Raw genomic sequence first — 26,430 nt, 5'->3', positions numbered from 1 at the left:
TAAAGGCCGGGTCTGGTTAATAAACTCAGAATCTATGAGGTAATAAATGGGGCAAATTTTTGTCATTCATATATAGTTTTATTTTGTATTTGTTTCCTGCACAAATCATGTTGTTTCAGATACCTTTCAAACAAACATCAATAGGGTGCAGCTTTGGATGAGAAATTATGATAAAAAACTGAAAAGAAGATAATATTTTCACTAAGAGCAAGGCAGAAGACAGTGGAAGGACTTGCGCCTCCTGTGTTATTATGTGACAGTCGGGCTCCACTGCCTCCTCCTCCTCCTCTCTCTCTCTCTCTCCCCCACTCACGCGCTGCCTCTTGCAGCCACTTCTCTCCATCACTCCGTCTGCTTCGCGTCCCCTTTCTCGTTTAGTCCTCTTTATTCCCTCATCCTCTGCTGTTGTCTTTTTCTCCCCGTTCAATTCGACATGCCCCGCACGTGAAGTAACTAGTGGCTGGATGAAGAGTCAGGAGGAAAGAAATCTGATGCTCTAACAAGGAATAAAGGAGAGCGGAGAAAAACACGCACGTTTTCATTCTTCATTGAGTGCCTTGGCTTGTTCGGAGCAACAGTATGGATCTCTCTTTCATGGCTGCGCAGGTGAGACAAATGGTTTTTGGTGATTTTTTTTTTACATCTAAAATAGCTAAAAGAGGCTTGTCTGAACTTTAATCCAGTTAGTCCACAGATGTCAAGGGTGTGGCTGGTCAACAACTTTACTATCTGTGTCTGATGTTGGAGCAAATCAATGCATTCATTACCATTTGTAATAAAAAGCAAAAAGTTTATTAGGTTTAAGTCAGTTATGGCTGCAAAGAGTTGTTTTTTAATTGTTTGTGTGACTTAACCAAAAGCAAAATGATCTGAATCATCACTAAATTACATCAACATGCATTTCATTGCTTACTTGCTTTAATTAATGTGCAATTTCATCCCCTGTTTGCAGTTATTCCACCAGCCCAATTGGGTCAAATCCTTTTTAGTTCTTCATGCCCTTTTGCCTTCCAAAAGAACACGTGCTGTTGTGTTTTTGACACCGTTTCCATTAGCCTTTTCTTCCTGCACTCAGTTCTCTTTTTATGTTCCTGCTGTCTGGTTGCCTTTGCTTTGTTTGCTTCCATCTACTTAGCCCTTCCCACTTAGCCATTAAGGGCTTCATAGTATTATTTTCTCTGCTAAGGGCTATTCTGTGGGGCCAGATGTTCCCAAATCTTTTTTAAATCAAGGCCCTCTAAATGGAAATGCATTGGAGCATGGACCCATCTGAGAATACGTTGTTGGAAAGAGAAGATGGTTAAAGTAATTACATTCTTTTATTCTTGCAAGACGAGCTAAACTTGATCAACTGAAAAAAATGTACAACACATTTTTTTGTTAAATGCTAAAAACATACAGTTCGAGCATATTCTGCAACAGAGAACCATTTGAAACAGCACTTCATCACAGAATTTGGTCTAAAGCTGCAGAGGAAGCCTGTGAAGTCCTTTTTATTTTCTCAGCCTTCAGAATTTAAGTCTGCTTTTGTGAACGCTGCTCTTTAAAGTCACTGTGCACAAATGTAGAATACACCAGAGGGGACTTAAATCAATATTCAACTGGTGTTTAAACAGAGATGGCTTTATAAAGTGGCTCTATGACCAAGGAAAATCAAACCTGTTCTCATTGAATGCTTTCAATAACGTCACCGGATTAATGCTCATTACCACTGTGGAGGGCATGCAATGCCAAACTCGCATAGGAATTCAGAAACTGTCATCTAATGCAGTTATCTTATGGAAACTGTTTTTTTTTTATCTATCAGTGGGCTGGATCTGTACAGAAGCCAGGGAATAAACAATTTGGATTTTGACTTTTTCACTTAACATTTCTTACCTACCTGGTGTTTTACAGAAATCCAGCCTTTCACAGCACAGCAGATCAGATGAGAGCAGTGAAAAAAATCAGAACACCCACAAATTTTGATGAGTAGGGAATCTGAATTAAGACTTTTATTTATTCAACAGATTGATTTGGCTGTGGCATCTCCAGATGGAGCTTGGAAAACCAATCATTGTATAGTTCAGATAGTAATTTAATGATTAAAAAACATGCAAGAGTTATCAATCAGCAAATGGTTTGAGTCAAGTTATCAGAACATCTGTAAGTTGGAGGATGATAATTTAGAATAAAGCTAAACGATTTATTTGCAGATAGTTTGTTGTGAACGCAACCTTACAAAGTCAATCTGCTTTTTTATTGACTAAATTGTGTTTAATCCAAATATAAACTGGATGAATGATTTTAAGGGTTTTTGCTTTGCTTCATATCCTTTAAGGAATTTCATTAGTAAGCTTGGTCATGATTTTTCTCTGCTGATGATCAGCCAACAGTTTGGAGACAAGTTAAAAAAAAAACAAAAAAATAAAAAACGTTAACCTCTCTGAGGCATAAAAATCTCTCATTTATAAATGTGTTTTTTTTAAAGATCTTGATCCTTACATCCACATTTGAAGTTAAATTACGTCATAAATGAGTCGTCTTGTGTTGCTGATTCTCTAGAGGTGCTATTGAAGACCGCATTAGTTCAGAAGTATCGTTGTTGCTACTGTTTGCAAAAACAAAGGCTGATTTTCTGCAGAAGTAAAAGAAACAAGGAAATTATTTCTTTTGTTCAAAAGCTGCTTTTGTGTATCCCTTTTCTAACCTAACAGTCCCATAATGCAACATGACCAACGTGCGATCTGCCGTTCTGAGTCTGACCTGCTGATTGGACTCTACACCACTTTTGTATCCATTGTGCTATCGTAGGTGGTTGAGGTCTCAACCAACAGACTGTTATCATTTTCCTTGCAGTCATTAACATAACATGGAGCAGGTATTTTCTATCATGAGCAAGATTGTCTGGAAAAATGTCCAGTAAAAATGTTAGAGGGTTCAGAGCAAGTTTAATTTTTAACCATCTTTCCAAAGTACCCCCAACATCCATCCAGAAGATGCGTATCACTGGGCAATCCCAAGAAGTGTGAGTTTGATCACCAAGTCCACAGTTCCTCCAACATTTCACTCATGCTGGTTTTAGAAAAAAAAAAAAACCTTTTAGAGGGGTCACAAAAAACCTTATTTTCATTTTCCAGTCAAACTCCCTCCAGACTTCACTTTCCACACCTTTATGGCAGCCCTGACAAACATTTCCCCAAACATCATCAGTTAAAACAACATTTAGCTCCATTTCCCACTGCTGTTTAACCTGCTGTGTGTTATCAGACATATCCATCAACAATTTAGAATACATTAACGACACTTGTTTTTAATTACCCCTCGGTTCTCTATCAGATTGATCAAATGCATCTCTATATTTGTAGGCTTTCTTCTGGTTTGCTCCCAGTCTGTATGTTTTGTTATATAACTCCTAACTTAAAAGTACCTATATAGGTCTTTTTGGGGCAAGTCAAACTCCTTTCTCAACTGGGTAAAGGTTTTAACTGATCTTCCCTCAAACAGCTGATTGACTGTGATGAGTCCTTTCTCAGCCCATTCAGGAAAACCCCTATCTGACAGGGAGGGAAGGAACTCTACATTGCCATTTATGGGCATAGCTCGGGATAGTACAACAGCTCCTGTTAATTTCTACACAAAACCTGTAATTTTAGCCGGGTTTTGTTTTAATATCAATGACAGCGACATCAGTTCACATTGTATGGTTCACATTATTTTGACTGATACATTTTTAAAGGTAGTGTGTCAGATTTTTTATCTTTTTGTGCTCTTGTGGGAGCAGATCTCTGGAGACGTTTAGCACACATGAACCACAGACAAGACGCTGTACTGATTGTGTCTGCGCCACAATGGATATGAAACAGACTTCATACTAAAAATAGATCTAAAACGTAATAGAAACCAATATAAATGCCCTAAGTTACATGCTGCAATGAGACAGCACCAAGAGCCTTTCTGGACAATAATATAATATTTGTGCAGTATTATGAAAACCACCCAAATTTACATCTTTAGGAACACTAGGAGCTTAAACATGGAAAAATGAGCCAAACAAACCACCAGCTGTGACAAAATCTGTTGTGAACAAGAAAATTTAGAAAGACTACTTAGTGGTAATGTACTGAGTATTTACACAGTTATTGTCAAGCTCCACACTAGTTTCACTACAGGATACAAGTACAGGATACAAACCTCTTAAATCTGAGAGAAAATATCTAATGTTTTTCTACAGCAGGCTAACTCGGTGCTGATGATGCCTCAGTGTCTGAAAGGTTCAACTCACACCATTTAGCTACTGTGTGATTTTGGCAAAGCCACCCATCCTTCTTCCGGCTCTTGGAGAGTACAGACACTTTTTTCCTACTCTCCTCCCTATCGTATCCCAAGGCTCTTTGTCTGTCTCTGGGTGTACGGCGCTTCTGCATTTTTTCTGGAAACTGGAAATTGCTAAAATGGACCTGGTCAGTTGGTCTCTCAACGCGATTGACAACATTTTTTCAACATTGAGAACGGGAGAAGGGGCTCCCCGTTGTCCCTCTGGGACAGAGCCAGTTGGGCATATCATGGACTCCTGTGTAGCGGAGAATTAAGACTACACACTGAAATCACCTCTGTTGCTATTCAGTGGAGATTCCGAAAAATGACCAATCAGATTAACCTATGAGGCTTAGATCATATATCAACATCACGGATACTTATATATCGATCTAAGTTCATACATCAACCTGTTTGATCTAATTTTAATCCAAAGATTAATGTTAATTTAGATAATTAAATTTAATAGCAAAAGTTATTTTCAATCAGAAGCTAGGATCTTTGCTTTCAAATAACCAGAAACATTATACCTTTTCTGTGTTTCGTTTCAATAATGAGGCAAGTTTAAAAATGAAAAATTTATTACTAACAATTTTAAACTTAAAGATTTGAAATGACAGTTATGAAATGACAATTCAAGGATGACAATTTAATGACAATTTTTAACAGCTTTGATATTGAACTTGTTTTAAAGCAAACCTGTGGCTGAAATGGAAGCTAAATGAAAAATACGAGTTTGGATGTGTGAATGAAATTATGAGAAGGTTTCTTTCACAGAGAGTTGGAAGCGTTCTGGATGAAATGATGTTTTGCGGCTAACTTGAGTTATTTAGAGAAAAAACAGCATCAAACACATTCTCGTGTTCTACCTCACCCAAACAGGACCCTCTTTCGGATCCGGAGATCAGGAGGATGTGTTCATCCAGGATGACAGTCTGGTAGGGGAGGCACAAGTGTCCGATCGTCTGGTCCAGAGTTGTCCTGGGTACACGGTTGTCAAGCGTTTGGCAGATGGACGTTCTTGTCTTAACTTCAGAAATCAATGACTCTAGGTAGAGTTTTCGTTAGCTGGTTACAGTTCGTTTATTCTTTAGCTATTCCGGTCGGTGTGACTGGAACAGCAGGTGGAGGCTTCAGGGGCGGCCGTTCCCCTTTTCCTCCGTGGTGTTTGTTCAAGAACTCACTCTGAAGCTGGTGGTGGTTAGTTTTACCAAGCTCCAGGACACTCCCACTCTCTCTGGAAGAAAGCTTTGATCATGCATCAAAACATGTGTTGCAGTTATCGTTTATCTGGACACTGTATTAGCTGGATAAGGTGAACTTGACCTTCTGATATGCTGAACACATCTTTTACTGTCACCATAATCATTATAATAATAATAATAATTATTATTATTATACCCAAAGCATAAATTCATTTCATGTAATCAAAATACCTTTATACTGAACCAAGTGATCATTTATGAGATTATGTTAAACAGTAATCAAATCAATGAGTTTTATTAATTATTATCTAATTATTATCATCGTGACTTGAAGTGTCCTCTTCCTGGGATAGAACAGCAGCAGATATATATATGATCTTGCAGACATCGTGGCTCCTTGGGTTAATCTGTGGATTTAAAAGTACTGTTTGACCCAGCTTGATCCAGCTGGGTAAATGTGACCTTTGCCACAAATTAGAGAACCTTCATCACATTACACCTGGAAACAGTGGAACCTCATCTGCCTATCTCAACTGTCTGTAGAGGATTCTGAAGACGTATGGATATTTGTGGTGTTGGTGTCAGGTTTCCTGCTCTTTGGCCTGGGAGGTTACCTGGCTTACCAGAATATTAACGAGCTGTCGAGGAATATTGGCTTGATCCCGGAGCTCAGGGATGGATTACACCGTGCTGTAAACGCACAGACTCATATAATTGTTGAGATGAGTCGTAAGCTTGGAACTTTGGCTGAGATTCAGACTCTGGCACAGAAGGTGGATTCCATCAAGGAGAAAGTTGACGGGTTAGCGCGGATTGGGATAGATTAATTACACCATTATTGGATTCAGAGGGGTTGAGGACCAACGGAACTTAAAGACAGAGCGGAAATGATCTCTGTCTGGCCCCAAAACAAGTTCTTATCTGATTCTGGTGTCCTTGAGCCTGTGACGCTGAAGTGATTACTCCCCCTCAGAAGAAATGTGGAATGCTGCCGTCGCCATGGCAACTCTGTCTCCCTATCCCAGCCTGGGCGGGACTGCGACCGGTGAAGGCCGTTGAATCGTTCCAGGAGTCACTGTGCTCTCTAAACCCAACGACATCCTTCCCCTGTCCAAACGGAGGTGACGAGCGCTGCTTATCGTGGCTGCATGCACTGATGTTTGGAGAGTCATCTACCCTACCACCCCACCTAGTGGACACTTATGTTGTGTAATGTCTGAAGTCAGTTGCATTTCTGTCTGAGATGTTTTTTGCATAGCAAAGCTGCCCTCCCTGTGGAGGGTAACTCTGAAGTGCCTTTTTTTCTCCACCTGACCCAATCCTCATATAAACCCCTCTGATCTCTATTAAGGTAGCGCAACTCGGGTTGCGAATGACCACAGTCACCAATTCTTGTCATGTGTCTATATCTATGTACGCATGTCTGATCTCAGAACTGTGTGTACTGAAACTAATTTCCCTCTGGGATTAATAAAGTATCTTTGAATTGAATTGAATTTGAATTACACTCCTATGATTCAACTAGATTTGTTTGCACTGATTTTATCACTTTGTTTATTTTTGGTGTGTTTTTTTAAATTGCACTCTCCATTACATCTGTCCTGATGTCTTTTGTAGAAATGCTGCTCTAAAAATATCTAGCATTTTAAACCTGCTAAATTGGCTTTTATCCATATTCCAGTTGGATTCTCCTTTGATAACATGTTGTTAATTTCAATTGAAAAATACAAATCTATTAAACAAAATGTTTGGCTCATGGATATGTGTATATAATGTTCCCCATCTTATGACATCAGCAAAGAGATTTATTTTTTGGCTCCTATGAGCAGGAAACTAATGAAGTTGCAATTCAGTCGTTAAAAATGAAGTTACACCTATGCTAAGGCGTGATTTGCATGTCAAACAATGGTTTGCATAATTCACAATACTTCAAGATGGGATGTGATCCATGCTGTCTGATCTGGCTGCAGATTGTCAAAAAGCTGAATCCTTGTTTCCTGTTTACCTTTTTTTTTACCCTCCCTTGTAAATAATGCGGCCATCTAGCTCAGAAATAGCAAATTAATTAAAGTAGAGTTTATGTCACTTTAAGAAAGCCAATTAAGTTTTAAAAATGAATTATTGAGATCCATTTTGGTTAATCCTCATGGCTTACCAGACTCCAAGACATTAAATCTTTGTGATGACTTTGCTTTTACAAGATTCTGCCTCTACTGCCTTCTAGACAGGGTACATCTTAAAATATTTCCAACTCAAAGAATCAGTTTACATTACTCTTGTAGATGATAATGAGTATTTCATGGGAAGAAACTGGTCATTACTGCTCGACTACTTGAGCAGAACACTTTAAATTTATTTTGTGATATATATCCTTTTACGATTCTATTTCCCAAAGAAACTGAGCAGTTTGCTTTGCATTCGCCAAAAAAACGAGAGCAGACATCGCGTGCATCATTCTACAGAATACCAATGCAGACTGGTTATATAATTAGCTATTGTGTGGCTGTATTTATTACTCCTCTCGCTGTAAAAATGGTGCCGTACTATATCCCAGAAACATGCTAAAAGCTCTTTGGACAACAATGAGTTTAAGTGATTTACATCCAGCAGTATAATTCCTTCAAGCTTTGAAATGAAAAAGGTTTATCAGGCTGAAATTGGCGACATCCCCGAGCGTTGCAAAAGGCAGGTTGATAGGTGACAATCACCATGAAGCTTTCGAATACTAAGCTGGGAGCAATGAGGCGTTTCATTCTTTATCCTTTCAACTAGACTTAACCCTCAGGAGATGAAGCCTCCTTTTTTATGTTTGGTTTGCTCTGTATCCATGTGCAACAGCACTTGGAATATTACAATATTAGTTGAAAAATGTTATGCAAACACCAGAATGCATGGATATGGAGTGGATCTGCAAGAGTTTGAACTGGAGCGGCACAGTTAAAGTTCTTAAGGTGAAAGAGAAAAGTAAGTCAAGCATGCAGCACTTTAGAGGAATTGGATTACATACTTTAATTTGTTCAGAGGTTTTTCAGTGAACTCCTTTTTTTTTTCCTTTTCACTCCGCAATAGCTTTGAGGATAAATTATTCTGTAAATACCTTTAGAGCGTGTGAAGGCTGCGTATTTGACTGGGAGATGTTCAGGCATAAATAGCAAGTCTGTGTGTTAATCTGAAGGCGAACCTTGATGTGTTTCAGACAGGGTTCACTTCCTGTCTGGGCTTTCTGCCAGCCTCTGACTTGCTTCAGCTGACAGATTTGCCACACAGGGCAATGAAACCCTTAAGGCTTTTCTATCTTGTCCATGGCATCCAACAGGCCACGACCTTTAACTTATTTCTGCCTTAACACATAAGCACTAAGGATGTGACGATTAACCCTTTTTTACTGATTCACTGACATTCATGTGCACGATTCAGTTGCATCGGTTGAGCAGCTCTCCAATGCAGGGTGGGGATACAATGTAGGTGCTTCGGTTTATATCCTTGCTTTAAAAAAATCTAATTATTTAGTACCCTGAAATTGATGTAACTTTTTCCACATTTAATATGTTTACTTATTTTTTTAAACCTACACTTAAGATAATAATTACACACTAGGTGATTGTGTTGGAGCTACTAATGTATAAAGTACATATAAATAACTTTTACTAAGACAAACTAGTATAACGTACTGAAACATTTGCTTCAGTCAACACATTTCTAAGTACTTTGTACTAGATTGACTTCATTAAACTAAGTTTTATTTAACTTTATTTTACTTTGAAAAATTACCTAATCCCATGTACTTATTATTTTAAGTGTAATCGGTTTGCCTGTTTTTCCTTTAAAGCTTCTTTCCGGAGTATTTCTCTTATCTAATGGCACCTTCTAGTGGCTGACAAGCTTATCACACAAAACTGCTGTTCCTCTGTTTTTTTTAAGATAGCGACTTCACGTTTCTGTTTATAAATGTGCTTCTGTACCCAACAAACAGAGCTAAAACCTGTTGTTTTACAAGTATTATTCTCATGTCATGTTGTGTTTTCCTATATTTATCTTTTAGAGACTTTCTTGTCCGTGAAAAGTTCATCAACTCTGCATCAGCCGAGGTATTCCTTAAATGTGAAGCGTCTAAGCGGTAGTCTAACGCTATTGGTTAGTTCTGGTCAGCGCTCAGTTTCCTATTGCACGGAGCTCTGCCAGGCAGGGGCCGTGCTTAGTAAAAAAAAAAAAATAAATAAAAAGATGTTTTGCTTATATTATATCACAGTACATAATAAGATAATCACTTTTACAGATTTCTGACATATCATACATCATTTCTGAAAGAGGAAAACTCCGGAAAGCAGCTTTAAGTAAGCAGAACAAATCAGATGTTACAGTGTAGTTAAATAGGTTCGCCAACCATTTCACATTAAAAATGATTATAAATATAAATATTGACAAATGATTGCTGCAAACAAATATTTGATGGCGTTTAAAAACAGAATGTAAATTATTAAATGGATAATATACCACAGCTTTTATGAAGTACCTCATGCAAGGGCTGTCTTGTAAAATAAAAGCATGTCATAGGAGAAAGAGTTTGGGGTGTGTATAGACAAGAACCTGGCGATATGATATATATCACAATAAAGGGGAGACAGTACGGTGTACTGAGATACTAAAGGCCAGATGATATTTGCGACTTTTAAGAGAAATTAATTCGAAAACTCAAGCCAGATGCTTCCAAGAAAGTTGGATGTGGTAAAAAACTGCTGCCACCTAGCAGTTGGAGTTTGAATTGCATCACACAAAAGAAATACAGTAAACATTTGCATGTAAATTCCCAATAAAATCTGTGCATTGCTTTTAAAGATCAGCAATATTTCAAATCACAATTTTGTTCTATTCACATATAATGCTGATGTGGAAGTTTGTGTTGTACAAAAGTTCTGTTTTATAATGCTTAATTCTGCATTGCTGTGTTTTTATCCACATTGTCTCCATAAGCCAGCTCTTTTTCCCACCGGATGTCTAATTTAAAAACTCAGCAGCAAATGAGCACATCTCTTATAACTTCGTCTTTTAGTGCATAACTCTTCCTCTAGTGCTATTCCTGCAGGTTTAACTTTCTCATTAGTGATCCTCAATCTTTTGGACAACTTCAGCCATTGATTAAAGCAACAACACTTTTCTTCATGAAGGAGGACAAATATTGTTTTTATTTCCTTAAAACAGATTTTGTACCTTTTCCAGGAAGCCCTATCTCATTACATTTTTTGCTTAGTAAGAGAGGGTGTGGGTGTGAGTCATTCTACCTGACAGAGTTGTCTATCTCTTTAGAGTTGATGGACATGTCTGTTAAAGAGGGCTGACATGAATGATGGGCTGTGGAAGGAGGGAGTGTTTGACAGCTGAAACAAACACGTCCATACATATTTATTTCCTGCTTCAAGACCTCCCCGAGCAGGTTAGGACGGAACCAATGAGAGAGCTTTGGTTTGTTTGATCAGAAATTACATGTACTAAACTGAGCAGATGAGATGGACACAGAGAGAATATGTTTCACCTTTGACCTCCAATAAACGGCCAGCTTATAGGAAATCAAGTAGAACAAATTTGATTGTTGTCTTATTTAAATACTTTTAATAAAATTGCGGCCATATTTTTCTAAATTGCAGAAAAACAAAGAAGTAATTCTATTATCTTACTGCAATCAGTTTATACCAGAGTCATCGCTTTAAAAACATCATAGTCGCTGTAAAATGAGCATGCTCGAAGAAAGCAATAATGGCACTCCAGCCTTTTCATCTCTTGGAGTTCATTTTCCTCCTCTGATTTACTTGTCTGCAAATATGCCTTTATGAAAGCTTTTGTCTTAATAGAGCAAAAAAAATGCTTGCAGCGACTTTAAGACTTATTCTTCTTTTATGATTTCTCAGTTTTAATCAACTGTTGAGAAAATAACAATCATCTTAAACAAACAACTGTGTGCACAAGAAAAATAAGGAAAAAATAAGAAATAAACCACACTGACACATCTCCATTAATTTATGATTTTCATTGCTGAGTTGAAGAAAAGGTCAGGGTTTTTGCAGCCTGTGCAATACGATGACACAATAACAAAGAATACACAAGAGTTCAGAACAAAACAGGGTACTGCTTCATTTTTAGAAAGGTTGGATTGATTTTTACGTCCTAATGTCATCATCAATCCAAAGATTTATTAAACGCCGTGCTGAAGTAACAGGAAAATCAAAGTTGCTTTTAAATAAGCGCCATCACAAGCCCTCACACTGTTTCATTGGGGCCATATTTTACAATTATTTGGAACAACAGAATAACCAACAGGAAAATTGCAGATGTTTGTGTTTACAACCAGAACAAATCAGTTTTTAATTGACTGTGTAATAAACCTCTCGCTTAATTATCCAACAATGACCTAATCCAGTGGCATTCGGTGTGTGATAACTGTCTTTTCATGGTCATTTTATTACTTAATGAACAGCAAATGTAACATGTCATAGACTTTTGTTAGAGCTAAATTAGACTTTGCTTAATTTTTTCCCCCACAAAGTAATGGCGCTAAAATCATAAATAAATACAAAAAATAAACAATGAGAGGACTAGTTTTCTTGTCCGGGGATTGGACCGCCAAGGCTCCCGCCTTGGTCTGCCACCCGATTCGCATTGCACCGGACCCTTCATGTTCCTCCTGCGGGTGGTGGGTCCACAGTTGGACGAGCCCATGTATCCGGTTCGGGCTGGGCCCGGCCGGGCCCCATGGGCGAAAGCCCGGCCACCAGGCGCTCGCTCACGGGCCCCAACCCCAGGCCTGGCTCCAGTGTGGGACCCCGGTAACCCTTCGGGCCGGGTACTCCGACTCTTCGTTTTAACCGCCATGAAAGATCCTTCGAAGCGTCTGCAGTGATGCGGACGCTGAGCCGATCTGTCGTGGGGAAGAGGGAGCTGAGCCAGAAAGCCAGGCTCTCGATTTACCGGTCGATCTACGTCCCAATCCTCACCTATGGTCATGAGCTTTGGGTAATGACCGAAAGAACGAGATCGCGGATACAAGCGGCCGAAATGAGTTTCCTCCGTAGGGTGGCCGGGCTCAGCCTTAGAGATAGGGTGAGGAGCTCGGACATTCGGGAGGGACTCGGAGTAGAACCGCTGCTCCTCCGGATCGAAAGGAGCCAGTTGAGGTGGTTTGGGCATCTGGTCAGGATGCCTCCTGGACGCCTCCCCGGGGAGGTGTTTCGGGCATGTCCTGCCGGCAGAAGGCCCCCGGGTCGACCCAGGACACGTTGGAAAGGTTACATCTCCAATCTGGTCCGGGAACGCCTTGGGGTCCTGCCGGAGGAGCTGGTGGACAAGGCCGGGGAGAGGACGGCCTGGAGCTCCCTAATTGGGATGCTGCCCCCGCGACCCGGACCCGGATAAGCGGAGGAAGACGAAGACGAAGAAGAAGACGAAACAATGAGAGGAATTGACAACTAAACTCTCAAAGCTTTGTGCATTTGAATATCTCCTAACCATATTTTCAGCTGACATATTTATCATTTATTTATATCCAGTTGTTCTTGTTCAGAATAATTAGGAGCTGTTGATCTCCAGCAGTAACTGGTTAAAAGGTGGGATACGCCTGGTTAACTCGGAAACACAAATTCCCTCTTTTACTTCCTAAATAATGCACTGCACATCTAACTAGTTAATCATGCTTTTGCATTAAGAATTTGACCATCTCATGTGACTGCTGCACCATAACAAACACGATACGCTGATTACTCTTCTTTAAAAGGGAGACTTGACTGGTTTGGCTTGCTTTTAGCGCCCCCTAGTGTCCATTTAGTAGAACCAAAAGCAAAACGTATCTCCTCGCTAAGCGTTTGTCTTTTTGTCACCTTAATCTAACTACTGAAATGTCTCCCCAGCCTTCATCAGTGTATACAGTAGCGATACATCACTAAATAAATGAATTAGCTGTGTTCACAATCGTAAACATAAAGGAAATGTTCTGGAAGCAGACTGCAGCGCCAGGTATGTCAGCTCAAGTCCAACAGACCAGACCGGCACTCTGAAGTTGTAAGTGCAATATTCTGGCCACAGGGGGTGATGGGGGCTGGGTGGCCTGGTAATATCCATGTAAAAGGTAATTTTAGCACACACTAGCTCAAGAAAATGATTTAAGAGTATGAAAAAGTTGCATAATGTCTGTTTAAGTTTCAGCTCACTTGCAAATATTGTATTGTTGAACAAGTAAGTTACAGCACTAATATTCTTGTAAGGACAACATAATACCCTATTACATAACTTTCATTATTTTACAGTAAAGTTGATGCATATATAATAACCCTTAATTATGGGCATATGCAGTTTTATGAGGGTTAACAAAATAGCTGTAACAAAATGCAGTTGAATTAAATCACAAAAACTTTCTCATGCAGCTTGCTTTTGAAAGTGCTTAATGATGTGGTGCAGGTTTTTTATCGATTGAAGTTAGATACTCATCTCCACTTATCCACAAGGTATGTGTTGTTTGGAAATGGTTGTAAATGTTAAATAGACTCAACAATCCTTAAAGGGAGCCTACAGTATTCACCCTGAAAGCTCACATCAGCAAATACAGCAACCTGTGTGTGTGCATCTAACAAACTGATGTTTTCTCCTGTCTGCCGCTCCTGCTGTGGATAGCTGGTAATGATCCATCTTTAAGGCACAGCCTTGTTGCTGATCATTTGTTTGACTGTCCCAGGTTGTCAAAATACAGATAAAAAGAGTTAAACAACAACCAACCAGGTCAAATAATACACCATTCATGATTAAATCAGCTATTCATGAATGAATAGTTCTGTCTGAAAGATTGTGAAGCTTCACAATTTATGCATTAATATTCCATCAGATTGCTTGAATAATGCAATGATATGCAGTATAGAGGTGCAAAATGCTAATGCCTTTTAATCTTTCATGTTAAGTTTGTTTTTGAATGATAATGTCAGACTGTCTGGAAGTCCTTTGGCATGTATTGGTCCTCCAAGACTCAGAGTTTTATGTATAAACAATAACAGCAACTTATTGGCAGGATTTGTTGGAGACGGCAATGTTTTTCTTAATAGCCATAGCTTGTCTTGTATGCAAAAGCACTCAAAGAAGTAATTGTGTTGACAAGAGTAATAAATAAAAAATCTTGGGTCCATAGTTGTAATGAAAAACAAAGCAAATTTAAGATTTGTGTTATCGTGTACAGGGTTTCCCCCAGAAAATGAGTTAGACTACCTGACAAACAGACCACAATTTGTGAGGCTGAAGAACTGCACATCAAACCAGGCAATCAGTACCATTGGAGCACCACAGGGGACTGTACTCTCACCATTTCTTTTCACCCTGTACACCTCAGACTTCCAGTACAAATCAGAGACCTGTCATCTACAGAAATACTCAGATGACTCTGCAGTTGTCGGGTGTATCAGAGATGGACAGGAAGTTGAGTACAGAGAGCTGGTGGAGTGCTTTGTGGCATGGTGTGGAAACAATCATCTGACCTTGAACTTCAACAAAACAAAGGAGATGATTTTAGACTTCAGTAGAAACAGGGGGAGTCAAACACTGTTTCCATCATGGGAGAAGAAGTAGAGGTGGTTGAGGAATACAATACCTTGGAGTTCACCTGGACAACAGACTGGACTGAAGAAATAACAGCAAAGCCATATACAAGAAGGGACAGCCGTCGTCTGTTAGGGTAGTAGCTTCAGAAGCAGGGACCTGAAAAGAATCAACAGCCTAATAAAAAAGGCTGGTTCTGTTCTGGGGACGACTGTGGAACCGCTGGAGGAGATATTGCAAAGAAGGATTCTCCAGAGAATCAAGAAAATGATGGACAACCCTGAGCATTCTCTTCACAAGACTGTCCGACAACGGAAGAGTGTCTTCAGTCAGAGGCTTCTTCAGTTTCGCTGCACTGACCGCTACTGGAAATCCTTCCTGCAAACAGCCATTGTAATATACAATAACTCTTTGACGACTTTATTATTATTATTCTGAGCTACTACCTCAATCAATTTCCCTCTGGGATTAATAAAGTATTTTTGAATTGAATTGAATTGAATTGAAGCCTGGCGGATTTGGCCGTCAGAGGGGTGTGGGTGGGGGGGTTGCACACGTTCCGCTGCTGTTTCTCACCAGTATCAGCTGATGGAGGGCTCTAGTTTTGTTGCGCCGTTCGTGTCAGCAGACACGGTAGGGTCGGGGAGGGGGGCGGGGCATGACGCTTAGCCTGGTGGGTGGCCAAGCAAAGCCTGGCGGGCCGCCAGGCTTATAAAGCGCTGGGGGAAACCCGGTGTGTATATCAGATATTTTCTTTGGACCAGATTTTACTAAATTAGGGTGCTATGAGAAAAAAGTCACATCATTTGTTCTTGTTATTCCAACTTGTTGGCTTTGCCAGCAATGACTTCGCTGAATGTATTTGTTCTCTGATAATGTAAAGTCAGGGCTGGCCCCCTCATACCAACAAGTCAACTTCATGATGATTCATCATTCTGAAGCTGTACCATTTGTGTAACATACTCACTATCATTAGCATCTTTAATAATTATCTTGCATCAAACTCTGACTTATCGGAGCAGCAAACCAACAGAAACGCCATAATTAATTTGCATTTTAAAATGAAGAGAGTTTTTTAAGTGTGGTCTAATAATTCAGCTATTTGAAAGAAACATCAGCAGACACTGAATTTACAGTAAGAAAGTTAGGTTCACTATCTTTTGTTCCTAAAATTTGAAATGTGTAAAGTGTGCTGCACTACAAACTAAAATCAAATGACGCCACAGAAAATAATACAGTAAATTGCTTATTCATGTGAAATATTATTCATTTTGCATTATTTAAATGTATTAAAACATTTTTTTACTCATGTCATCTTGGTGCTGTTGGGGGCCCCTGGTGATGTGAGGACTAAAGACCTAGTTTAGTTCGCATATGCCTTGGGCCAGCTCTGATGTGAAGCTGACAATGCCTCCTTTTGATTTTGTCTTGAAGTAGTCTGCATAAAGCATCATTTTTCTTTCAAATGCTAGCCAGATATTCACAATAGTTTTGGACCAGCTAATCTCTGATGCCTTTAAACTAATTGAAATAGTTCCTAAGCTATTCGTGACGGTGATTCCTAATAATCTAATTGGTTACTTTTCAGTGAACTTCACATGAGCTGTGTGATGAACAGTGAGACAAGGATGAGAGACGACACAATACAATTTACCATTTCACAGTAGGCCTGTGCTTTCTAATTTTATGGCATGTTTGCGCTGTAGACAAAAATACTTTTCTTGCACCTGAGTGATTGCACATTGAAAAACTCCTGGGGAGAATGAAAGGGAGACTTGATGGACTGTGACAGCCAAGTATGAAGAAATAACATCTCTCTCAGATAGACCTAGCTAACGACGTGTATTATGCTTCATATACGACTGTTCCTTTTGGTATTTCTAGGTGTGTTGATGGACTCTGACACAAGGCCCTCTACACATTGGATCAAGACATTGGTATTCTTTCTCCAACCTACATGACCTATCAATATGTTGCTAGATTAAGGTACATCAAGATTTCATTGTAGAATTTAATTAGTGCTTGCCAATACCCCCCCCCCCCCCCCCCCCCAAAAAAAAAAACATTTGACTATGCCACTAAGTCACATAATCGAACAGTCTTGGACCCAGTCTTATTTTGGATTTCCATTGGAATGGAGACAAGGCCACAAAAGCACAACTTTGATGACGTAATGAGGTCTTAGTCTAAATGTGAGACCAGCATGATCAAAGCCACCACCTCCACCAAAGAACATGGTACACTTCTTAGCGAGACCCTTCAAAGATCACCTATGTTCTAATGGAGTTTTTACATCGTAGTGAGGTTGACATCTAAGGCAGAAGAGGGCTAAATAACATTCACCAGCCATTAAGTGACAACTTCAAAGCTGCCTTGTATCTTGTCTTCCACATGATGGGAGTTTAAATATCCAAGAGTGTTCTATCAACATGCTACAACTAACTGAAAATCTGGATTTAGCTCATGATCAGTTTTTGGATGAAAAAGAAACAGATGGTTATTCTGACCAGACTGTTCTTTGTTTCAATAAAGACTGGAAAAATGGTGAATGGCAGCAGATGATAACTCACAATGAGTGCGAAAACAAAGATGGATTGCCGGTGCAGTTACACATCACAGCACTTTAATGATTGTCTGGTGAATGTTTGCAACAGATGTCAGTACATTTCTTATCCCTTAGGTTAAAATTCCTTCTATGCAATGAAGACAGTAACTTTTCTTGCGACTTTTCCTTTTTTTTTTTTTTACAAAATTGTTGGAGCAGTCATATGTTTTTTTCCACCTTTTTTGAACTTTAAAGTGAACCTGACTGTACTCTTTCACTGTGACCTTGAGTTTGATCTAGGAATGCTGCCCTGAAGCAAGTAATAGTGTACAGAAAGGCTTTTTTCTCAGTATTTCTGTCTTTCTCACTTCTTATCCAATCTGTAAAGCATCTCAGCCTGTGTACCACATAATGGATGAAAGTTTGTCTTTACTTCACTTTAGAATTTATTGGCTGCCTAACATGTAGCTATATCATAAATTGTTGAATCATATCCCACCATGACATAACATATCTGTACCCTTACATAAGAAATGCTTCATTGCATTAGTAGCAATGATTCATTCAGCCATTATTCACTTAATAATTTATGTTTCAAAAGAATTCCTTCGAGTTTTCCTGAAAATGTTAATCTTAAATATGCCGCTGCATATTTTTGGATGCAACATCCTTGTATTTTACACCAGCAGATTAACAGAAGCAGTTCTATTAGCTTCTATGATAATTTGCATTAAAACAAAATCCAACAGCGACCTTCTCATTTTGGATCCATGCATCTTTAATGGCTGCTTAATGAATCAAGCACTTACAGAACAGTTGTTACATTACACATGGAAATAATTTGGAATGCCTACTATTATGCATGAGTTGCAGAGAGAACTACACCAACTTTGATTCTTCCTTTATTTTAAGTTTTATACTGTCCACTTTGTGTTTTTAGCTTCTCTTTGCTGATGTGATGAATTGAAACAGTATACCGTATAAGTTGTATTACGCTTAGTTTGAGCCAATCTGAGCTTTACCAGAGGAGATGATGTTCGTTCTTGACACACTAAGTGAAATGAATTAAGGTCATTTGTGCTGCAGCACGTAGAGCAACATGTCAATGTGCCATGGTGTGGGCAGGTTATTTACCATTTTGGGCTTATTTATAAGCCTCTTTTACATTTTTTCTTAAATTACTATTTAACTGCCCAGGCATTAGAATAAAGTCCAAAACTTGTATCATTTTTTGTTTCACTCTCTTTTCAACAGAGGTTTGAAGGTGTGCTGATGCAGCCTTCTCCTTTCTTTCCTTTTCCCCTAGGAAATCTGTTCAGCTTCAATATATAACCAATTCGTGACAAAAACAAGAATATATTTATTCATAACCACTGACCAATAGTATAGGACTGGACAATGTATCTGTATTTTTTAAATATTGATATAAGTTTTAAAGAAGATACAAGATGACTTTTTATCTTGATATCCACATAAATGGCCAAACTTCTATGCTAGCGATTAGCCACTATGCTAGCGACATGCTGCTCTGTCTCTAAGCGACTATTACAGGTTTTATCACAAGTTTGCTCGATCTGAGAGCCTCTGGATTAATGTGCTGCTCTAAACCTAGCATTTGGCGTCCTGGATTTTAATTATTTGAGGACATTCAATGCCAAAGGAGTTCTGTTTTTCCATCCTGCTTGTGCAGAGAGATGAGCCAGCCAAACCCCTCCCTCCCCTGTGTAATGAGGAAATATCTATGGATTGCCAGAGAGGCCAAGTGATCTCAAACATGTTGCAAGGGTTAAAAAAGTAAACTATAGGGTTAACATTTTATTTTGACGGCGAGCTCAACGGGAGAGAAATGTTGTTCCGGTTTTTTCTGCTCTGGTTATGCTAGTAAACACTCCGTTATAGTGGTGTGTCGGTCGCGAACGAACCGGCTCTAAGAGCCGGCTCTTTGAAGTGAACGACGGGAGCCGGCTCGTCATTGGGAGCCGTCCCCTCCCCTCCCCCCTCCCCTTTTGCTTTGGTGAAAGCCACAGGCGATTGGTCAACATGTGTAACTGCGTGTCCAGACTGTCCACACACAGAGCAGTAGGGGTGGGGAAGAGGGAGGATAAGACTCAGACACACAGCAGAGCACATGCGGGCGGAGGGAGACGAGAGGGAATGAGGAGGAGGAAAAAGGAGAGAGAGAGAGAGAGAGAGAGAGAGAGAGAGAGAGAGAGAGAGAGAGAGAGAGAGAGAGAGAGAGGAGTGTGACGAAGACAGTGAGAAAATGAGCGCCAGCAGTCGGAAAGTGGAGATTTCTGAAAGTGTTCAGTTATTAAATGCATAGAAATGATAAATATTTGATATATAGCATTTTTTTACATTAGTAAATAATTCTACACATAGTTTTGCATTATTTTGGTTATAAATGTACTCTACGCAACAGAAAATCTGAGGAGCCACTTGGGAGCCGAAAGAGCCGGCTCTTTTTGGTGAGCTGAGCCAAAAGAACCGACTCTCTAAAAAGAGCCAGAATTCCCATCACTACTCCGTTAAGAGCGATTCTGTAGAAAAAGTTAAGAGTTTGTAAGGCGTGGGTTATGGCGACAGTAGCATGAAAATAATCCTCATAAAAGAGCAACTAGAGACTCTGAGTCATTACAGTATAATCACTGATATGAGCCAATACTGTTAGATTCCAGCCGTGTTTGCCCTAATAACTCTGAGCCTCTTCACATGCTCCCATTTACACATACTGTACGAATAAAGTCAGCGGGCATGCACAAGGACATAATATCACAGTTACTGTAAAATTTCTGAAAACACTGCTGTAACTAGGTCAGTATGACACACGCATGATGAATTTATGACACAAACTAAACACCCTCCCCTCCTCCCACAGGCAGAATCATCCAGTTACCATTCAAAACTGCTGATGCCAACCTGGTAAGGTCCATGTTTACTAGTGGACACCTGAGACCATAGCAGAGTAATTAATTTTTGCAGCAGTGGTGTTGTTATGCCGGTGGCAGTCGTTACTTTTCATTGAGTGTTTACACCGAGTATGATGACACTGCTCGCAATATGTCTAACGTGTTTTCTAACCACTTCACAAAGCGGGCTTTAATCATACTTGTTTGTAATAAACCAGGGTACAACAGATTCAACTCCATCATTTCAATTGGTATGGTTTTATCTGAGCGATTTCATTCGGATAGTTTGTGGGAATAGCTAAAGGATGGATGGACGTTTTTTTTTTTTTACGTTGTGGGACATTTTTTCGCTACAGCACCAACCAAGAAAGAAAGAAAGGTTAAACAATAAAAAGTAAATGTAAGCATCTGTTGTACCTATTCACTTTCAAGCTCTCACTCATACAAACACCACTGGTATTAGTATGGGTCATCAGCTTTCAACAAGCTACCAATTTAATGCACTTAAGCTTCAAAACACAGTATCCAGACACTCTTTGCAACTGTAAGGTTTAGTTTTATCATCTCCTCTAATTTGTTTGGAGCCACAAAGTTCATTTGACCTAACTCTTTTGTTCCTTGATGATATAGAAAACAAACAAAAATGCTAACATTTGTTGAGTAAAAGCAAACTGTATAAGGATCCAGGATTCTAATAAAATATATGTTTCTGTGTTTTCTGCTTATTACTACTTTGCCATCTTAAGGTGGTTTAAAACTGAATAAATTCCATAATGTGTACATAATGACTTCCTGCTTGCAGTACTTTGGCTCAGATATATTTGTTGAATTTTGCATGAAATTGCTATTCATGTCAAAACATTGCATAAACCAATTGAGGAGCTACCTAACAAATTACTATCTGAGCCGTTAAACAATTTCCTGCACCTTTTCGGTGAAACATTGAGCTGTTTTGGGCTGAGTCTGGAACTGAAATGATAAGAAACAATGTATTTTCTATCATTAGTGTCACTCTGCTGTGGAATACTCTTGCACTTAGAAAATAACACAAATAAAATTGTCTAAATAATGCACATCATTACATTGAAAGCAGTAACTTTTTCTGGCATAAACACTCAATAATCATCCAAGGTTTCACAGTTTGTAAAAGAATGTGCCATCAATCCATCCATCACCTGCTTTTCTACATTTGCTTTATCCCATCCAGGGTCACGAGGAGCTGGTGTGAGGTGATTTACCCTCAGTCCACATAGAGACAAGTGACAACACACACTCACACCCAAAGCCAATTTTAGAGCAAATTAACCTAACAAAACATGCAATCCTAAAGGTCAATACAGGAGAGAGCATGTAGGAAAACAACCAAAGGCACCGATGGAATACTAATCCGTGTAAATTGTGGATTTACAAAGCGACTCGGACAGTTAGAAACAAAATTCTTTGTGTTTATGAGTTTGGAGTTTATTCTGACTCTGAATAGACACCTTATATTTAAGATAAGATAAACACCAATTACAGTGTCACAAAATCTTTCTGCTCTTATGTCTCTCTGCTCTTCTCACCATATTGTTTTTCACTTGCTGACTATTAATCACATCAAGGACCCCTATTCTCTAAAAAAGATCCCATAGCATGCTTTTTGCACCACATCCTGTTTCCTCTTTGTAATTAACACATGCTTTTAGGTTGCTGTATAGTGCTCATGTGGCCAGCAAATGGTGTAAAAGTAGCTGTTCTAATTGGAAAGCTCCAAAATTGGTATGAAACAGAGATGCAGCTTGTCTGGGACTTCTCAGATGCAATGGGGGAGATAATTAATCATGTTCTTCTCTGAGATTTACAGTCTGTGACAGCAGCAGGCTGGCTGTTAGACAAGAGGGGACAAGATCAAAGGCGAAAATAATTGGATGGTTGTTATTATATGGATGGCACAGGAAGAAAAGAAATGTATATTTTTAAGCATGATGTAGGCTGTTTATATTTGTTAGGAAGGCCTGGTGGTCTCTGCAAAATAACAACTGTAAAGGGTTCATAGAAAACAATTTATTCAGCAACACTAAATGTCTGCTATAAATAACATTCTCCTAAAATCACCTGCTGATTTCTTACATTAAATTGACAGTGTGTAGTTTTCCTAGCAATAGGGGGCAGTAGATACCTAAATCGTTGCAAGCAAGTAGTATTTTTGTGTTTGAGTAAGACTTTACCAACGGATAGCCATTAGGGTAAAAAAAGCCCTGAGGAGTGCAAACTTCAGCAAAATAATGAGCACATCAGACTCCCTTTTGTCACGGCAACAAGTGAAGAGGTAAATGTGTAAAACAACATTTAAGAATGGCAAAAGTTTTGTAACCATTTGTTACAAATTAGTAAATGCATTTTGTCCTTATGGGCTCCAGAATAAGGAAACTATTAGGCCATCCCCATCTGTACCGGGTCGGCCCGGGCCGGGTAGCCCCAGTCGGCCTCAGCCTGGCCCGGTTGATTCCACACATCCTTGTCTTAAGCCCATGTGGGCTGATTCTACCCACCAATCAGAGGCTTGCTCTAATGGAAGGTGTGAATTTGCTGTCAGCAGTGAGTGTGTTGGCCCTGGTCGGCCTGAAGCGGACCCCCTCAAGAAGAGGGCTGAGAATGAGCCTTGGTTGGCCCAGAAAAATACCAGGCCACCCAGATATGTAAACAACCTACGCTACCCGGCCTGGGCCGACCCGGTACAGATTGGAATGGCCCAATTGTGTCTAATACAGCGTCGTCCAAAGACTTAAGCCTGGTTTACGCTTCTCCGTCAGCTCCGCAAGGGACAGACACGCACGGATTGACGGAAGCGTTTTGCTCTCATACTTCTCCGTTTCCTGGAGAGTGTTGCAAAGCAATTGCCCGGCAGGACAACAGGGTGTAGCGCTGTTCTGTGGTATCCTGTCGTGTATCGGTCCAAGATAGTGTGTTTATGTTGTGTGTGTTTTTTTTATATAAGAGACGTTTTAACACAGACAAATTTGTCTCTCATTCTCCTGGACCTCTTCATGCGCTCCCCACCTCCAAACCCACGTTTCCTGTCATTTCCATCCACAGATAAAACGCTTGCTGCACATCTTTTCACTCCTCCAGTCACGGGGGAATTAAACGTTCATGCTTTTAGAGTTTTTTTGTGAGGTATTCTTCAAGCTTCTCCGTGTCTGCCGCTTTTTATCCTCGGCTCTCTTTATATTTTTGAGGGCGCAATGGCGGTGCTGTAAACAACAGTGGCGTCCTGACCAATCACAAGCTGGCGTTGTCCGTCTCAACTGACGGATGTTTAGAAAAGAGAGCTCGACTCCATCCGTCCTTGCAGAGCTCTCCGGCAGGCCCGCAGGGACGTTGCGTGTCTCCGCACAGACGCAGACAGAGAAGCATAAATCAGGCTTTAGGTTGTTTCTCAATGTCAAGGCGTCTGGCCTTGCAAGGCGATGTCTTGCGAGGCCAGACGCCTTACTTACATGGACACTGTCCTTCCTATGTCAAAGAAAATGGTTCAATGGAACAGACTTGCATCACGTGATTGCTGCATTTGCGGCAGTCACGTAACGCTACGTGACACGGGAGCTAACGTTATATTTTATACATATTAGTTTCAATATAAATATATAATGAACCTTTTACTTTTTAAATTGTGTATATATTTGTTGAACCAAATATGTAAGCAAGTTACTAGGTGTATTCTGCGTAATTTTTAAGCAAGGCTAGGCTACAAGACACCTCTCATGTATCCTTACTCAGCTAGCTAAACGGCTAACAAACGGAGAACACTTGCCTCGGTAAAACATGAACATTGGAACTAGGGATGCACCGATACCGATACTGGTGTCGGTGCCAATACAGATACCGATACCAGTATCGGTATCGGTAAAGGTTAACCGATACCAGTAACCGATACCAATGCAGTTGCTTGAAAGTGGCTTCACTGTAACTTGTCATTTCTGTTCACCTAATATTTTAGTTTTGTAATCATTTCTATCAACATATTTTACTTGTTATCTACCTCACAGTCGTTTCCTGTTGAAAGCAGAGAAGAAAATAAAACCTGTATTCCAATTCATAGCATTTTTTGTGTGGTAGAAGTACCGTTAATCAGTATCGGCAAGTACTCAGATCCAAGTATCTGTATCGTATCGGTTTGGATAAAAGTGGTGTCATTGCATCCCTAATTGGAACGGTTCCTGATGACATATCCCCTAGGCAACCGGGGCGTGGCCAAGACATCAAGGCAAGGTTCCTTGGCCTTGAGAAGCACCCTTGGACCTGCTCCCATGTATTTTAGACCTGATTTTTTTATGGTTATATGTTAAGAAGCCACCAAAATTTTTCAACAACTGGGCATCATTTCATTCATTTTCAACGTTTTGATGGATATTTCCAGACATTAATGGTAAAAATTACACATTGTCTCTTGAAAGTTGTTTTTATATCAGAGAACATTGTTTTGCCTGAACGTTGACATGCATCCAGCAAGTTTTCTCAAAGTTGAGACCTTGCAAGTGCATTTGCTGTGGTCAGTAAAATTCCTAATTATCAATGCAAATATTAATAAGTGTTGCTGTAGGAGACAAAATGGACCCTTGTTGCTTTGGAATGCAGAAATTAATGAGAGAGCTCGTTAAGCGGAGAGCGGCATACGTGAATACAAATTAACAAGAGCTTGATGAAGATGTGCATCATCATCATAATCTGTTTCTATATGCTGCCGTAGCATCATTTGGGGTGTTTTAATTGGTATTGCTGTGTAAATAATGAAAAAGTCATCTGTGGGTTCTGTGATGAATGCAGAGTTGTTTGAAAGAAAATTAAATGACTAGGAGGAAAAAAAAGAACAAGAATATGATACGATTCAGCAATAAGTGAAAAGGTGATATTTTCAGTCTCAAATGAGCAGTGACTGTTTATCTGAAGTCACTTAAGCCTTGGGGAACCAAGAGAAGATTCAAGACCGGAGATGACAAGGTCAGAGCAGTGAGAGCGACCATAAAACACTCTCTGGATGGCAGAGAAAGATCTGACATCCAGGACTGAATGATGTCTTGCAGAGAAATTTCTGGGGGTGGGTTTGTTCACAAGTAAACTCTTAACCCTTTGAAATATTCAGACATGTTTCTTGTTTTTCTACTAATGTAAAATAGACTGTAAAATAATCTGTAGAGAACCTTTAAAATTTACCCTGATTATTAATATTCTATTCATTGCACATAAACTCAAGTTTTTGCTCTTTTTTAATGTAACACTAAATTAGCTCCCTCATGCATAAAACATCCTGTGTTGAAAACTGTTTTTGATGCTGTGAGAAAGACGTGTGTGTGTGTGTGTGTGTGTGTGTGTGTGTGTGTGTGTGTGTATTAGTAACCCAGAAGGAATGTAACATATATTTTCACTCGTGTGGACAAATACTGTAACTGATCTAAAATTAGAAACACTTTTATGAAAGATGTTTAGCAGAGTGGAACGAGAGAAAACAAGATAAATTTAGAGTCTTTCATTTTTGCGGGGATGATCATATCAGCAAGCTGTAAAACTTCACACGATCTTGCTGCAGCCATCGTCTCATGAGGATTACTTTCAAATGCCAGGTGAAAACGTATTGGCAGAGGAAAGTGGTAACATGAATCATTGTTTGGAAAGAGCAAGAAAAGCATATCTGGATATTATCACAAGCTGTTGTAGCAGAGCTGGATTTGGGTCTATTAGGGTCTTTCAATCCTTCTGTTTGGCAGAGATAAGTGAACAAAGCGCAAAGCTACCATTGCTGCAACTCATACCTAGCCAAGTCTTTCATGACTAGAAATTAAATTAAAAAAAAATCCGTCTTTGTTCTTATGCACTTGGTTGCCATGCAGAACCAAAGTCTTGATTTTGACTCTTGGAGGTGAGATTTTTGTAC

At 39.6% G+C, this 26,430-nt stretch overlaps 1 protein-coding gene across 1 annotated transcript in view; it reads left to right on the top strand.

The window, feature by feature from the left end:
* The first annotated feature begins 299 nt into the window (after positions 1-299).
* LOC107392188 (uncharacterized protein C14orf132) overlaps positions 300-26,430 on the top strand; it is a 45,001-nt gene continuing 18,870 nt past the window's right edge. The window contains exon 1 of the mRNA XM_015969833.3: positions 300-606. Coding sequence (XP_015825319.1) covers positions 580-606 — 27 coding nt within the window. The 5' untranslated portion in view covers positions 300-579. The remainder of the gene's footprint in view (positions 607-26,430) is intronic.

This window comes from Nothobranchius furzeri, chromosome 18, assembly GCF_043380555.1.
Source record: "Nothobranchius furzeri strain GRZ-AD chromosome 18, NfurGRZ-RIMD1, whole genome shotgun sequence".
NCBI classification, from domain to species: Eukaryota; Metazoa; Chordata; class Actinopteri; order Cyprinodontiformes; family Nothobranchiidae; genus Nothobranchius; species Nothobranchius furzeri.
Note: the sequence above shows the minus strand (reverse complement) of the source record. Positions and strands in the feature narration are given on the sequence as shown.